The sequence below is a fragment of the Tachyglossus aculeatus genome, chromosome 17, assembly GCF_015852505.1.
Source record: "Tachyglossus aculeatus isolate mTacAcu1 chromosome 17, mTacAcu1.pri, whole genome shotgun sequence".
Classification (NCBI taxonomy): domain Eukaryota; kingdom Metazoa; phylum Chordata; class Mammalia; order Monotremata; family Tachyglossidae; genus Tachyglossus; species Tachyglossus aculeatus.
Window position 1 is genome coordinate 10,480,459 of NC_052082.1, and position 16,191 is coordinate 10,496,649.

A 16,191-nucleotide genomic window follows, 5' to 3' on the forward strand; every position below is an offset into this window, starting at 1 on the left:
AGCACTGTTCTAAGCGCTAAGCGTGAGGTAAATCCAGCCCTGATCTCAGGGTGCGTTTTAGCAGGAAGCATCCGCAGGAAAATCCTAACCATTCGAAAGCAGCGTTGGGAGTCTCATCCTTTAGGCAGCTGCTGAATTTCAGTTATCGGTGCGTCTTAACAGAAGCGATCAGTCGTGTATTTATTGAGCTCTTAGTGAGTGCAGAGCACTGTACTAAGCGCTTGGGAGAGTACAGTGTAACAGTGGGCACATTCCCTGCCCACAAGCGCTGCACACAGTAAGCGCTCAATAAATACGATTGAACGAATGAATGAGCTTACAGTTGAGAAGACTGTTTTTAAAATGAGTGAGCTAGTTAAGCGCTTAGTACGGTGCTCTGCACACTGTAAGCGCTCAATAAATACGATTGAATGAATGAATGAGCTTACAGTCGAGAAGACTGTTTTTAAAATGAGTGAGCTAGTTAAGCGCTTAGTTACGGTGCTGTGTGCACAGTAAGCACTCAATAGATACGATTGAATGAATGAATGAGCTTACAGTCGAGAAGACTGTTTTTAAAATGAGTGAGCTAGTTAAGTGCTTTGTACGGTGCTGTGCACAGTAAGTGCTCAATAAATACGATTGAATGAATGAGCTGTCGAGAAGACTGTTTTTAAAATGTGAGCTAGTTAAGCGCTTAGTACAGTGCTCTGCACACAGTAAGCGCTCAATAAATACGATTGAATGAATGAATGAGCTTACAGTCGAGAAGACTGTTTTTAAAATGTGAGCTAGTTAAGCGCTTAGTACAGTGCTGTGCACACAGTAAGCGCTCAATAAATACGATTGAATGAATGAATGAGCTTAGTTGAGAAGACTGTTTTTAAAATGTGAGCTAGTTAAGCGTTTAGTACGGTGCTGTGCGCACAGTAAGCGCTCAATAAATACGATTGAATGAATGAATGAGCTTAGTCGAGAAGACTTTTTAAAATGTGAGCTAGTTAAGCGCTTAGTACGGTGCTCTGCACACAGTAAGCGCTCAATAAATACGATTGAATAAATGAATGAGCTTACAGTCGAGAAGACTGTTTTTAAAATGTGAGCTAGTTAAGCGCTTAGTACGGTGCTGTGCACACAGTAAGCGCTCAGTAAATACGATTGAATGAATGAGCTTACAGTCGAGAAGACTGTTTTTAAAATGAGTGAGCTAGTTAAGTGCTTAGTACGGTGCTCTGCACACAGTAAGCACTCAATAAATACGATTGAATGAATAGTCCAGTATCCAGATGAAATTTGCCCCAAGGGTGTTTGTTCTTGAACTTCCCCACCCCCAAATCAGAAAAGAAATGATTTAAGTGCATTGAATATGTGGCAGAGCTATGTAGGAAACGTTTTCAGATCTGTTTAGTAAACTGGGAGTCCGTTGAATAACTGCTTATGTTTTTTTGTTTTCCATTTTGGTCATCCTGGGTGATTTTAGAAAAAAAGCAGCATGGCTATAGAGAAGCAGCGAGGCTCAGTGGAAAGAGCCCGGGCTTTGGAGTCAGAGGTCGTGGGTTCAAATCCCGGCTCCGCCAACTGTCAGCTGGGTGATTTTGGGCAAGTCACTTCACTTCTCTGGGCCTCAGTTCCCTCATCTGGAAAATGGGGATTAAGACTGTGAGCCCCCCGTGGGACAACCTGATCACCTTGTAACCTCCCCAGTGCTTAGAACAGTGCTTTGCATATAGTAAGTGCTTACTAAGTGCCATTTTTATTATTATTATTAAGCTGGTATCTTCTCAATTTTTCGAAACACCGTGATTCACATTCCCGAAGAGTACTAAATAAAGGTGAAAACTCCCAAATGGAAAGCAGGAATCCTGTTTCTGGGAGAGGAAGAAAGCTGTATGGTATAGTTTTAATCAGTGGTTGCTGGCCTAGAAAATCTCCATTCTAAGTATTCATACATTGAAACTAAGGAGCAACAGAATCAATCAATCAGTCGTATTTATTGAGCGCTTACTGTGTGCAGAGCACTGTACTAAGCGCTTAACAGAAGAGAAAACCGGATTCATAGCTTGGGTGAAAAGAACTTTTTCAAATATTCACTATAACCGGCTCTTGTCAAGAGGTTTTTCCAGACCCCTCTGTTGTCATAAATTTAGTTTTAGGCGCTCAAATCCTGCCTGACAATTTTGCCTACCCGAATGGTTATCACTGTATAACTGAATTTCGTACCTTTTTAGAAGACGGAATAAGAGCTCATTTAAGGTTTTGGTAGGGTTTGATGTAGACCTACTGATTGCTATTTCAAGGCCCAAAAGACAGCATCTGGAACAACAGTGCTCTGCACACAGTAAGCACTCAATAAATGCGATTGAATGAACAATTTATCATCATCATCGTATTTATTGAGCGCTTACTGTGTGCAGAGCACTGTACTAAGCGCTTGGGAAGTCGGCAACACATAGAGACAGTCCCTACCCAACAGTGGGCTCACAGTCTAAAAGGGGGAGACAGAGAACAAAACCAAACATACAAACAAAATAAAATAAATAGAATAGATATGTACAGGTAAAATAAATAAATAAATAGGGTAATAAATCTGTACAAACGTATATACATATATACAGGTGGTGTGGGGAAGGGAAGGAGGTAAGATGGGGGGATGGAGAGTATTTGAATGTAGTTGCGTTCTGGGTTGTAGGATCAGTTCCTAACCCAAGAGACGAAAGGATTACTTGAGGTTTTTAAACTGGGATTCATTTAGCTATAAATAAAGGCCCTCAGACCGTGTTGAAAAAGTGTAGCTGAGTCTTATCTCAAGTCTGAAGGGGCAGGAAGAAGAGAATCAAAAAGTGCTTATACCATACTTGTAATTTTCGTTCTCATTTTATTTTCGCTATCTCTCTCTGTGCCACTCGGGCTTTATTCTGCCTTGCATTTGAGGGTCTGGAATCTAGTGGGATTATCACAGTGGATCAGATGGTTTTAGAGCAGTATAATACAGTATTAGGATCCCATCCCTGCCCTAAAGGATGTGGTCATTTCTTAGCCCTCAAGGCAATATTGGTTGGAGAGTTATCTGAGATTTCCTCTTGAATTGAGACGGAACGCGTCAGTTTGGCGGCCTAAAATTTTAAGGAGCCAGTCGTAGTAATAATTTTGGTATCGGAGCACTTACTGTGTGCCAGGCACTGTAATAATAATAATAATGGTGGCATTTAAGCGCTTACTATGTGCAAAGCACTGTTCTAAGCACCGGGGAGGATACAAGGTGATCAGGTTGTCCCACGGGGGGCTCATGGTCTTCATCCCCATTTTCCAGATGAGGGAACTGAGGCCCAGAGAAGTGAAGTGACTTGCCCAAAGTCATCCGGCTGACAGTTGGCAGAGCTGGGGTTTGAACCCATGACCTCCGATTTCCAAGCCCGGGCTCTTTCCACTGAGCCACGCTGCTTCTCTAAACTAGGATTCATTTAGCTATAAATAAAGGCCCACAGACAGTGTTGAAAAAGCGTAGCTGAGTCTTATGTCTAAAGGGGCAGGAAGAAGAGAATCAAAAAGTGCTTATACCGTACTTGTAATTTTTGTTCTCATTTTATTTTCGCTATCTCTCTCTGTGCCACTCGGGCTTTATTCTGCCTTCCATTTGAGGGTCTGGAATCTAGTGGGATTACCACAGTGGATCAGATGGTTTTAGAGCAGTATAATACAGTATTAGGATCCCATCCCTGCCCTAAAGGATGTGGTCATTTCTTAGCCCTCAAGGCAATATTGGTTGGAGAGTTATCTGAGATTTCCTCTCGAATTGAGACGGAACGCGTCAGTTTGGCGGCCTAAAATTTTAAGGAGCCAGTCGTGGTAATAATTTTGGTATCGGAGCACTTACTATGTGCCAGGCACTGTAATAATAATAATAATAATGGTGGCATTTGTTAAGCACTTACTATGTGCAAAGCACTGTTCTAAGCGCCGGGGAGGATACAGGGTGATCAGGTTGTCCCACAGGGGGCTCACGGTCTTCATCCCCATTTTCCAGATGAGGGAACTGAGGCCCAGAGAAGTGAAGTGACTTGCCCAAAGTCACACAGCCGGCAGTTGGCCGAGCTGGGGTTTGAACCCATGGCCTCCGACTCCCAAGCCCGGGCTCTTCAAGCCACGCTGCTTCTCTAAACTAGGATTCATTTAGCTATAAATAAAGGCCCTCAGACAGTGTTGAAAAAGCGTAGCTGAGTCTTATCTCATGTCTAAAGGGGCAGGAAGAAGAGAATAAAAAAGGGCTTATACCGTACTTGTAATTTTCGTTCTCATTTTATTTTCGCTATCTCTCTCTGTGGCATTCGGGCTTTATTCTGCCTTGCATTTGAGGGTCTGGAATCTAGTGGGATTATCACAGTGGATCAGATGGTTTTAGAGCAGTATAATACAGTATTAGGATCACATCCCTGCCCTAAAGGATGTGGTCATTTCTTAGCCCTCAAGGCAACATTGGTTGGAGAGTTATCTGAGATTTCCTCTCGAACTGAGACGGAACGCGTCAGTTTGGCGGCCTAAAATTTTAAGGAGCCAGTCGTAGTAATAATTTTGGTATCGGAGCACTTACTATGTGCCAGGCACTGTAATAATAATAAGAATGATAATAATAATAATAATGGTGGCATTTGTTAAGCGGGACAAGTGGGACAGCCTGTTCACCTTGTATCTACCCCAGCGCTTAGAACGGTGCATGGCACATAGTGAGTGCTTAGCAAATGCCATTATTATTATTATTATTATATTAATAATAATAATAATAATAATAAATATGAATGAATGAATGAGAGTCCCCAGTCAGGGATGGCAAGATGGTAGCTTTCTGTCCAGCTGACTCTTTGAGGCCCGTCCCCTCTCAGTCCTCATCCTCCCTAAAACCCCCGTCCCCAAAACCCCCACACACCCACTCCCTGTGCCCAGAGTGAAAGGTGGGCACCTCGGACACGATGCTTGGGAAATGGTTTTAAGCGTCTCTTTGATCGGGGATTATTTTCAACCATATAATAATAACGATGGTGGCATTTGTTAAGCGCTCACTATGTGCAAAGCACCGTTCTAAGCGCTGGAGGGGGATACAAGGTGATCGGGTTGTCCCACGGGGGGCTTCATCCCCATTGTACAGGTGAGGGAGCTGAGGCACAGAGACAGCTGACAATTGGTAGAACCGGGATTCGAACCCATGACTTCGGACTCCAAAGCCCGGCCTCTTTCCGTTGAGCCACGCTAACGTATGCCATCGTGGCTCACAGTCCCAATCCCCGTTTTCCAGATGAGGTGACTGAGGCACAGAGAAGTGAAGTGACTCGCCCAACAAATAATAATAATAATGTTGGTATTAAGCGCTTACTATGTGCAAAGCACTGTTCTAAGCGCTGGGGTAGGTACAAGGTAATCAGGTTGTCCCACGAGGGGCTCACAGTCTTCATCCTCATTTTACAGATGAGGGAACTGAGGCCCAGAGAAGTGAAGCGACTTGCCCAACATCACACAGCCGACAAGTGGCGGAGCCGGGATTTGAACCCACGACCTCTGACTCCAAAGCCCGGGCTCTTTCCACTGAGCCACGCTGCTTCCCCTAAATACCAAATACAAACACCATCATTATTATTATTATACACTAGGGAGAGCCTCCTGGTTTTTTGTTGTTGTTGTTGCTGCCGTTTTTATATTTCATCGTTTGGAGGAGCGGAAGCGACCCCGCCAGAAAAGTTTGTTCATAAACGGCGGAGGGAAACATTCCGTAATTCCAGGAAAGTTTGTGGGGCCGGGGTACAATGTAACCGGTTGGGGAGTAAGTAACTAAGTTGTGGCGTATGTGCCGCAACCTCGTAGTTTGAGTTGTTTCTTTGCGTGCGCACGTCTTTGTGGATTTGTGTGCGCACGTCTTCTTTGTGGATTTGTGTGTTTGGGAAGACTGACTTAAATGTCCCCTTTCGCCAGCCTGCTTTTAGCCGTTAAACCAACTCATCTGAATTTTGTCGTACTAACTGCCCCCATCCGTCTTTCCCCCGCCCTCCGGCTTTGCCACGCGAAAGGACGCGCCGACGACACGGCGCCCGGCCCTCCCGGCGGGCGTCCGGTTGGCTACGGATGCGTCCGGCCCCACTCCCGACTGGGAAGCGGGCGGCGGGGGGGGGGCGGAGCGGTGATTCCTTAACCTCCCCAAAGTGGGAAGAAAGGCGCCGTGACGGTGTCCGTTGTCCCTGTTGTGTTGCAGGGAAGCAAGGTGCAGACCCGGGTGGGATTGCTGATGCTGCTGTGCACCTGGCTGAGCAACTGCCCCATCGCCGTCACCCACTTCCTCCACAACACGGCCAACATTCCCTTTGTATCCTTTGGGACCGTGCCAAGACCTGGGAAAGAGGGCACAGGTGGGACAGGTGATGATGGTGATGGCATTTATGAAGCGCTTACTATCTGCAAAGCCCTGTTCTAAGCGCTGGGGTACATACAAGGTAATCAAATCTCCTTCCCCTCCCCACAGCACCTGTATATATGTTTGTACAGATTTATGACTCTATTTTACTTGTACATATTTACTATTCCATTTTATTTTGTGTCCTATTTATTTTATTTTGTTGGTATGTTTGGTTCTGTTCTCTGTCTCCCCCTTTTAGACTGTGAGCCCACTGTTGGGTAGGGACTGTCTCTATGTGTTGCCAATTTGTACTTCCCAAGCGCTTAGTCCAGTGCTCTGCACATAGTAAGCGCTCAATAAATACGATTGATTGATTGATTGATTGTTGTCTGTCTCCCCCTTCTAGACCGTGAGCCCGTTGTTGGGTAGGGACCGTTTCTAGATGTTGCCAACTTGGACTTCCCAAGCGCTTAGTACGGTGCTCTGCACACAGGAAGCGCTCAGTAAGTACGATTGAATGAAAAGGTTGTCCCACGTGGGGCTCACAGTCTTAATCCCCATTTTACAGATGAGGGAACTGAGGCACAGGGAAGTTACTGTGACAGGTGTATATATGTTGGGACGTATTTATTACTCAATCAATCAATCAATAGTATTTATTGAGTGCTTACTGTGTGAAGAGTACTGTACTAAGCGCTTGGGAAGTACACGTTGGCCACATATAGAGACAGTCCCTACCCAACAGTGGGCTCACAGTCTAAAAGACTACTCTATTTTATTTGTACATGTTTATTCAATTTATTTTATTTTGTTAATGTGTTTTGTTTTGTTCCCACCCCCAGGACCCCCTCTCCCTCCTTCCCTTCCCCGCAGCACCTGTATGTATGTATATATGATTGTACATATTTATTACTCTACTTATTTTACTTTAGACTGTGAGCCCACTGTTGGGTAGGGACCGTCTCTATATGTTGCCAACTTGTACTTCCCAAGCGCTTAGTCCAGTGCTCTGCACACAGTAAGCTCTCAATAAATACGATTGATGATGATGGTGATTTTACTTGTACATATCTATTCTATTTTATTTTGGTTAATATATTTTGTTTTGTTGCTCGTCTCCCCCTTCTAGACTGCGAGCCTGCTGTCGGGTAGGGACCGTCTCTAGATGTTGCCAACTTGGACTTCCCAAGCGCTTAGTCCAGTGCACTGCACACAGTGAGCGCTCAATAAATACGATTGAATGAATGAATTACTTCCAGTCCAGAGGGAGAGGACTGACCCGTCGGAGCCAGGAAGTTGGGCCTGGCTGACTCCAAAGTGGGGGGCTCGTCATTCGTTCGTTCATTCAATCGTATTTACTGAGCGCTTACTGTGTGCAGAGCACTGGACTAGGCGCTTGGGAAGGACAAGTTGGCAACAAGTTTGTCGGTCTAAGTCAAGCCTTAGGTGGCCTCTCCTCTTCCCCATCCCCCCCCCGCCCTACCTCCTTCCCCTCCCCACAGCACCTGTAGATATGTTTGGACACATTTATCACTCTATTTATTTTACTTGTACATATTTACTATTCTATTTATCTTATTACTGATGTGTATGTAGCTATAATTCTATTTATTCTGATGGTATTGACACCTGTCTACTTGTTTTGTTTTGTTGTCTGTCTCCCCCTTCTAGACTGTGAGCCCACTGTTGGGTAGGGACCGTCTCTATATGTTGCCAACTTGGATTTCCCAAGCGCTTAGTACTGTGCTGTGCACACAGTAAGCGCTCAATACGATTGAATGAATGAATGAATTGTTGAGTAGGGACCGTCTCTATTTGTTGGCAACTTGTACTTCCCAAGCGCTTAGTGCAGTGCTCCGCACACAGTAATGGCTCAATAAATATGATTGAATGAATGAATGAATTGTTGGGTAGGGACCGTCTCTGTTGCCAACTTGTACTTCCCAAGCGCTTAGCACAGTGCTCTGCCCACAGTAAGCGCTCAATAAATACGATTGAATGAATTGTTCAGCCACTCAATCATTCAGTGATATCTAATGGCCGCTTCATTCCTTCGATCCCATTTATTGGGCACTTACCGTGTGCAGAGCACTGTACTGAGGGCCTGGGAGAGCGCAGTGGAACAAGAAACAAACAGACCCATTTCCTGTGCTCTGACGACTTTGACACCTGTCTCCATGTTTTGTGATCCGTCTCCCCCTTCTAGGCTGTGAGCCTGATTTTGGGTCGGGACCGTCTCTAGATGTTGCCGACTTGTCCTTCCCAAGCGCTTAGCACAGTGCTCTGCACACAGTAAGCGCTCAATGAATGAATGAATGAATGACAAGTGGCCGAGGCGGGATTAGAACCCACGACCTCCTGACTCAAAGGCCCGGGCTGTACCCGTTACGCCGTGCCCTTGTTGCGCCCCATCCACCCCGCCGTTTCGGGGGCGCGGACTCGGGGCGGGACGTCGGGGAAACTTGCTGTCGGGTTGCTATCTATTTATTTTATTTTATTAATATGTTTCGTTTTGTTGTCTGTCTCCGCCTTCTAGACCGTGAGCCCGCTGTTGGGTAGGGACCGGCTCTAGATGCTGCCAACTTGGACTTCCCAAGCGCTTAGTCCAGTGCTCTGCACGCAGTAAGCGCTCGATCAATACGATCGATTGATTCCCGTCAGCGGCTCCCGTGGTCTTTCCACCGCTGGCGGGGCGAACGTGGAGGTTGGGGGGCGAGGGGGCGGTTATTTGGGCCAGGTTTCGAAAGTCTCCTTGACCCCCGACATCAGCTGACGGGACAGATCGCCGAAAACCTCGGCGAGGAGGAACAGCTGGTCCAAGGCCTCTGTGCCCTTTTGCTGGGCATCTCCATGTATTTCAACGACAACACCCTGGAGAACTTCATGAAGTAAGTGGACCGAAGCGTCCCGTAACGCGGCGGGCCACCCCGCGCCTCTCCCGCCGAGGCGACGCCGCAGACAAGTCGGTAGCCTTCGGTCCTGCCGGCTGACTTTGGGCAAGTCGCTTCACTTCTCGGGGCCTCAGTTCCCCCATCTGCCAAATGGGGATTGATTTATTTAGGCAGCTGACTTGGGCCAAGTCACTTCACTTCTCTGGGCCTCAGTTCCCTCATCTGTCAAGTGGGGATTGATTGATTGATTTATTTAGGCAGCTGACTTGGGCCAAGTCACTTCACTTCTCTGGGCCTCAGTTCCCTCATCTGTCAAGTGGGGATTGATTTATTGATTTATTTAGGCAGCTGACTTGGGGCAAGTCACTTCACTTCTATGGGCCTCAGTTCCCTCATCTGTCAAGTGGGGATCGATTTATTGATTTATTTAGGCAGCTGACTTGGGGCAAGTCACTTCACTTCTCTGGGCCTCAGTTCCCTCATCTGCCAAATGGGGATTGATTGATTGATTGATTTAGGCAGCTGACTTGGGGCAAGTCACTTCACTTCTCTGGGCCTCAGTTCCCTCATCTGTCAAGTGGGGATTGATTTATTGATTTATTTAGGCAGCTGACTTGGGGCAAGTCACTTCACTTCTCTGGGCCTCAGTTCCCTCATCTGTCAAGTGGGGATTGATTTATTTATTTATTTAGGCAGCTGACTTGGGGCAAGTCACTTCACTTCTCTGGGCCTCAGTTCCCTCATCTGTCAAGTGGGGATTGATTTATTGATTTATTTAGGCAGCTGACTTGGGACAAGTCACTTCACTTCTCTGGGCTTCAGTTCCCTCATCTGTCAAGTGGGGATTGATTTATTGATTTATTTAGGCAGCTGACGTTGGGCAAGTCACTTCACTTCTCTGGGCCTCAGTTCCCTCATCTGTCAAGTGGGGATTGATTTATTGATTTATTTAGGCAGCTGACTTGGGGCAAGTCACTTCACTTCTCTGGGCCTCAGTTCCCTCATCTGCCAAATGGGGATTGATTTATTGATTTATTTGGGCAGCTGACTTGGGGCAAGTCACTCCACTTCTCTGGGCCTCAGTTCCTTCATCTGTCAAATGGGGATTGATTTATTGATTTATTTAGGCAGCTGACTTGGGGCAAGTCACTCCACTTCTCTGGGCCTCAGTTCCTTCATCTGTCAAATGGGGATTGATTTATTTATTTAGGCAGCTGACTTGGGGCAAGTCACTTCACTTCTCTGAGCCTCAGTTCCCTCATCTGTCAAGTGGGGATTGATTTATTGATTTATTTAGGCCGCTGACTTGGGGCAAGTCACTTCACTTCTCTGGGCCTCAGTTCCCTCATCTGTCAAGTGGGGATTTGTTTATTTATTGATTTATTTAGGCAGCTGACTTTGGGCAAGTCACTCCACTTCTCTGGGCCTCAGTTCCCTCATCTGTCAAATGGGGATTGATTTATTGATTTATTTAGGCAGCTGACTTGGGGCAAGTCACTTCACTTCTCTGGGCCTCAGTTCCCTCATCTGTCAAGTGGGGATTTATTTATTTATTTAGGCAGCTGACTTTGGGCAAGTCACTCCACTTCTCTGGGCCTCAGTTCCCTCATCTGCCAAATGGGGATTGATTTATTTATTTATTTTACCTGTGCATATCTATTTATTTTATTTTGTTAGCATTTTGGGTTTCGTTCTCCGTCTACCCCTTCTAGTCTGCGAGCCCGCTGTTGGGTAGGGACCGCCTCTAGATGTTGCCAACTTGGACTTCCCAAGCGCTTAGTCCAGGGCTCTGCACACAGTAAGCGCTCAGTCCAGTGCTCTGCACACAGTAAGCGTTCAATAAGTACGATTGATTGACTGCCAGCTTGTACTTCCCAAGTGCTTAGTCCGGTGCTCTGCACACAGTAAGCGCTCAATAAATACGATTGATTGATATATGTAGGTGCTGGGAAGGAGGTAAGGCGGTGGGGATAAGCGCTCAATAAATACGATTGATTGATTGATATGTGCAGGTGCTGTGGGGAAGGGAAGGAGGTAAGGCAGGGGGATGGAGAGGGGGGCGAGGGGGAGAGGAAGGAGGGGGCTCAGTCTGGGAAGGCCTCCTGGAGGAGGTGAGCTTCTCCTATTTTTCCTATTTTTCCGCAGAGAAAAACTCAAACAACTGATAGAGAAGAGGATCGGCAAGGAAAACTTCACCGAGAAGTTGGGCTTCATCAGCAAGCACGAACTGTACTCGAAGGCCGCCCAGAAGCCCCAGCCCAACTTTTCCAGCCCGGACCACATGATCTTTGATCACGAGTTCACCAAGCTGGTTAAGGAGCTCGAGGGTGAGCCGCAGCAAGCTTCCGACTCCCCCTCAGGGACCGTACCTGCGGGAGGAGCGGCGGGGCTCGGTGGAAAGAGCGAGCCCGGGCTTGCGTTCGAGTCCCGGCTCCGCCGCCTGTCAGCGGGGGTGACTCTGGGCAAGTCGCTTCACTCCTCTGGGCCTCGGTTCCCTCATCTGGAAAATGGGGATGAAGACTGGGAGCCCCCCCCGCGGGACAATCTGCTCGCCTTGGAAGCAGCGGGGCTCGATGGAAAGAGCCCGGGCTTGGGTTCAAATCCCACTCCGCCGCTTGTCAGCGGGGTAACTTCACTCCTCTGGGCCTCAGTTCCCTCATCTGGAAAATGGGGGTGAAGACTGGGAGCCCCACGTGGGACAACCTGATTACTTTGCAGCATGGCTCAGTGGAAAGAGCCCAGGCTTTGGAGTCAGAGGTCACGGGTTCAAATCCCAGCTCGCCAGTTGTCAGCTGTGTGACTTTGGGCAAGTCACTTCACTTCTTTGTGCCTCAGTTCCCTCATCTGTAAAATGAGAATTAAGACTGTGAGCTCCCCATGGGACAACCTGATCACCTTGTAGCCTCCCCAGCGCTTAGAACAGTGCTTTGCACATAGTAAGCACTTAATAAATGCCATCATTATTATTATTATTATTACCCCAGCGCTTAGCACAGTGCTTGGCACATAGCGCTTAACAGATACCAACATTAGTATTATTATTATTGTATCCTCCCCAGCGCTTAGAACAGTGCTTTGCACATAGTAGGCGCTTAACAAACGCCATCATTGTTATTATTATTATTATTACTACTGTCATTGGAAATCTCATGATAAAGGAGAAGCGGCATGGCAGAATGGATCAGGCGCGGCCTGGGAATCAGAAGGTCCTGGGTTCTAATCCCAGCCCCGCCACTCGTCCGCTGGGTGACTTTGGGAAGTCACTTCCCGTCTCTGAGCCTCACTTATCCGTACAACGTGGGGTACGACTGTGAGCCCTGACATGGGGCGGGGAACGTGTCCGACTCAATTGGCTTGTATCCACCCCAGCGCCCAGTACAGTGCCTGGCACATAGTAAGCGCTTAACAAATACCATTATTATTACTAGGTGTTTTGTACAACGTAGACTTCTCTTACTAATGGGAGGTGAGCCCTGCTCTACCGTGGCTGGAACCTCGTGGAGACTTTTAAGGCTGAATGGTACTTTCCAAGCGCTTAGTACAGTGCTCTGCGCCCAGTAGGCGCTCAATGAATACGCCTGAATTGAGGGAACGAATGAACTTTTGACTTCGACTAGAGTTGAAAGCCCAGTAGTTTAATCGTTCAGTGGTATTCATCGAGCAATCCCGGCTCTGCCGCTTCTCAGCTGTGTGACTCTGGGCAAGTCACTTAACTTCTCTGTGCCTCAGTTACCTCATCTGGAAAATGGGGTTTAAGACGGCGAGTCCCACATGGGGACAACCTGATCACCTTGTATCCTCCCCAGTGCTTAGAACAGTGCTTTGCACGTGGTAAGCGCTTAACAAATGCCAAAATTATTATTATTATTATTCATTATCATTTTTGTTGCATTTGTTCAGCACTTACTATAATAATAATGATGATGATGGTATTTGTTAAGCGCTTACTGTGTGCAAAGCACTGTTCTGAGTGCTGAAAGGTGATCAGGTTGTCCCACGTAGGGCTCGCTGTCTTAATCCCCATTTTCCAGATGAGAGAACCGAGGCCCAGAGACGTTAAGTGGCTTGCCCAAAGTCACACAGCCAAGTGGAGGAGTCAGAGTTAGAATTAGGACCCACGACCCCTGATTCCCAAGCCCGGGCTCTTTCCACTGAGCCACGCTGCTTTTCTATGAAATGAAAGCCCATGTGGGGGCATGAAACACCCATCTCCTTCTCACCCCCGATATACTCTATTCGGTCTCATTTAAGAAGCCTTGTAAGCCCCATACGCAGGAGGTTTTCCTGCATCAAGCCAATTTCTCCTCTTCCAGTTCTTGTATTTTCCCCCTCGGGCCTTGAAGGCCTATGCGACAAGCACTACGGTAAATACAAGTTAATCAGGTCGGACACAGTCCCTGTCCCACCGTGGGGTTCACCGCGTAAGACGGAAGGAGAACAGATTGAATCCCCATTTTACAGATGAGGAAACAGAGGCTCAGAGCAGTTGTGGGCCTTGCTCAAAGCCGCGTGGCCCAGCTGCGATTAGAACCCAGGTCCTCTTGACGCCCAGGCCCGGGCTCTTTCCACTAGGCCGTGCTGCCTCTCCATTTAAGTACGGAGTGGTATTTTTATTTTATTTTACTGCTGCATATTTATTCTACTTATTTTCTTTTGTTAATATGCTTCGTTTTGTTCTGAGCAGCTTTTTATTTTTATTTTATTTTACTGGTACCTATTTATTCTACTTATTTTCTTTCGTTAATATGCTTTGTTTTGTTGTCTGTCTCCCCCTTCTAGACTGTGAGCCCACTGTCGGGTAGGGACCGTCTCTAGATGTTGCCAACCTGGACTTCCCAAGCGCTTACTACAGTGCTCTGCACACAGTAAGCACTCAATCAATCAGTCAATCAATCGTATTTATTGAGCACTTACTGTGTGCAGAGCACTGGACTAAGCGCTTGGGAAGTCCAAGTTGGCAACATCTAGAGACAGTCCCTACCCAACAGTGGGCTCACAGTCGAAAAAATAATAATGTTGGTATTTGTTAAGTGCTTACTATGTGCCAAGCACTGTTCTAAGAGCTGGGGTAGATGCAAGGTAATCAGGTGGTCCCACGAGGGGCTCCCAGTCTTCACCCCCATTTTCCAGATGGGGGAACTGAGGCCCAGAGAAGTGAAGTGCCTTGCCCAAAGTCACCCAGCTGACGAGTGGTGGAGCTGGGATTTGAACCCACGACCTCTGACTCCAAAGCCCGGGCTCTTTTCCGCTGCTCAATAGATCATCATCATCATCAATCGTATTTACTGAGAGCTTACTATGTGCAGAGCACTGTACTAAGCGCTTGGGAAGTCCAAATTGGCAGCATATAGAGACAGTCCCTACCCAACAGTGGGCTCACAGTCTAAAAGGGGGAGACAGAGATCCGATTGAATGAATGAATGAATGAATGAATGAATGAATGAATGAATGAGCAGTTGGGAGAGTACGCTAAAAATAAGCAGGACCGATCCCTGCCCTCTCGGGGAACGTGCCTGCCAATTCTCTCGCATTGCGCTCTCCCAAGCGCTTAGTACAGTGCCCTGCCCAGCAGCCGACAGCGGGCCCCTGATCCCTCAAAGCGCTCCCCGGCGACGACGTCGTGTGGCGGAGCCGCATCCCTCGAGTCCGCTGGGCGGGTTGAATGTTCACGTGCCGCGTTGAAGGTGTGGAATATTAAAAATAAGCCGTCTTCTGCAGGTATTATAACCAAGGCTATTTATAAGTCTAGTGAGGAAGATCAGAAGGAGGAAGAGGTGAAGAAAACCTTGGAGCAGCACGACAGTATCGTGTCTCACTACAAAAACATGATCAGGGAGCAGGTGAGTCCCAGCGGAGGGATCGTTGTGGGGTTTTGTTTTGTTGTCTGTCTCCCCGTTCTAGACTGGGAGCCCGCTGTTGGGTAGGGGCCGTCTCTCGATGTCGCCGACTTGCACTTCCCAAGCGCTTAGTACAGTGCTCTGCGCACAGTAAGCGCTCGATAAATACGATTGAATGAATAATTCACAGTGGGGAAGCAGTGTGGCTCAGCGGAAAGAGCACGAGCTTTGGAGTCAAGGGTCATGGGTTCAAATCCCGGCTCCGCCACTTGTCAGCTGGGTGACTTTGGGCAAGTCACTTCACTTCTCTGGGCCCCAGTTCCCTCATCTGTAAAATGGGGGTTAAGACTGCGAGCCCCACGTGGGACAACCTGATCACCTTGTAAACTCCTCAGTGCTTAGAACAGTGCTTGGCACATAGTAAGCGCTTAATCATTCAATCAATCGTATTGAGCGCTTACTGTGTGCAGAGCACTGTACGAAGTGCTTGGGAAGTCCAAGTTGGCAACATATAGAGACAGTCCCTACCCAACAGTGGGCTCACAGTCTAAAAGGGGCTTAATAAATGCCATTATCATTATTATTATTATTATTATTATTATTATGGCTAAAGCACACTTAATCCTTTTCCTTCATTCACAGGATTTCCAGCTCGAGGACCTGAAACAACAGGTGTCCACCCTTAAATGTCAAAACGAACAGCTTCAGACAGCAGTCACGCAGCAAGCGTCCCAGATACAGCAGCACAAGGACCAGTATAACCTCCTGAAAGTCCAGCTAGGTATGGCGGCTTGGCGTTTGTCCTTCCTCCTGTCACTCATCCTCCCGAGCGCTTAGCACAGTGCCCTGCACACGCTAAGCGCTCAGTAAATATGATCGATGGATTAATCGCGCTCCGGCAGGCTTGCTTTTTCCTTTTACTGGCCGTTAAAGGGCAGGGCTGTGACGGTGGCCCTTAAAACCCTCCCAACCGCCTCGAACAGTGCTCCGCGTGCAGTAAGCCCTCGGTAAATTCATTCATTCAGTCGTATTTATTGAGCGCTTACTGTGTGCAGAGCACTGTACTAAGCGCTTGGGAAGTACCAGTTGATTGATTGATGGACAGAAA

The 16,191-nt window shown here is 47.4% G+C and overlaps 1 protein-coding gene across 5 annotated transcripts in view; it reads left to right on the forward strand.

Annotated features, from left to right (window-relative positions):
* Window positions 1-16,191, forward strand: part of USO1 (USO1 vesicle transport factor) — an 84,714-nt gene that overhangs the window by 53,588 nt on the left and 14,935 nt on the right. For all 5 annotated transcript variants that reach the window (XM_038758975.1, XM_038758976.1, XM_038758974.1 and 2 more), the window contains 5 exons: window positions 6,215-6,325; window positions 9,125-9,243; window positions 11,392-11,573; window positions 14,965-15,086; window positions 15,726-15,864. In XM_038758975.1, the coding sequence (XP_038614903.1) occupies window positions 6,215-6,325; window positions 9,125-9,243; window positions 11,392-11,573; window positions 14,965-15,086; window positions 15,726-15,864 (673 nt within the window). The remainder of the gene's footprint in view (window positions 1-6,214; window positions 6,326-9,124; window positions 9,244-11,391; window positions 11,574-14,964; window positions 15,087-15,725; window positions 15,865-16,191) is intronic.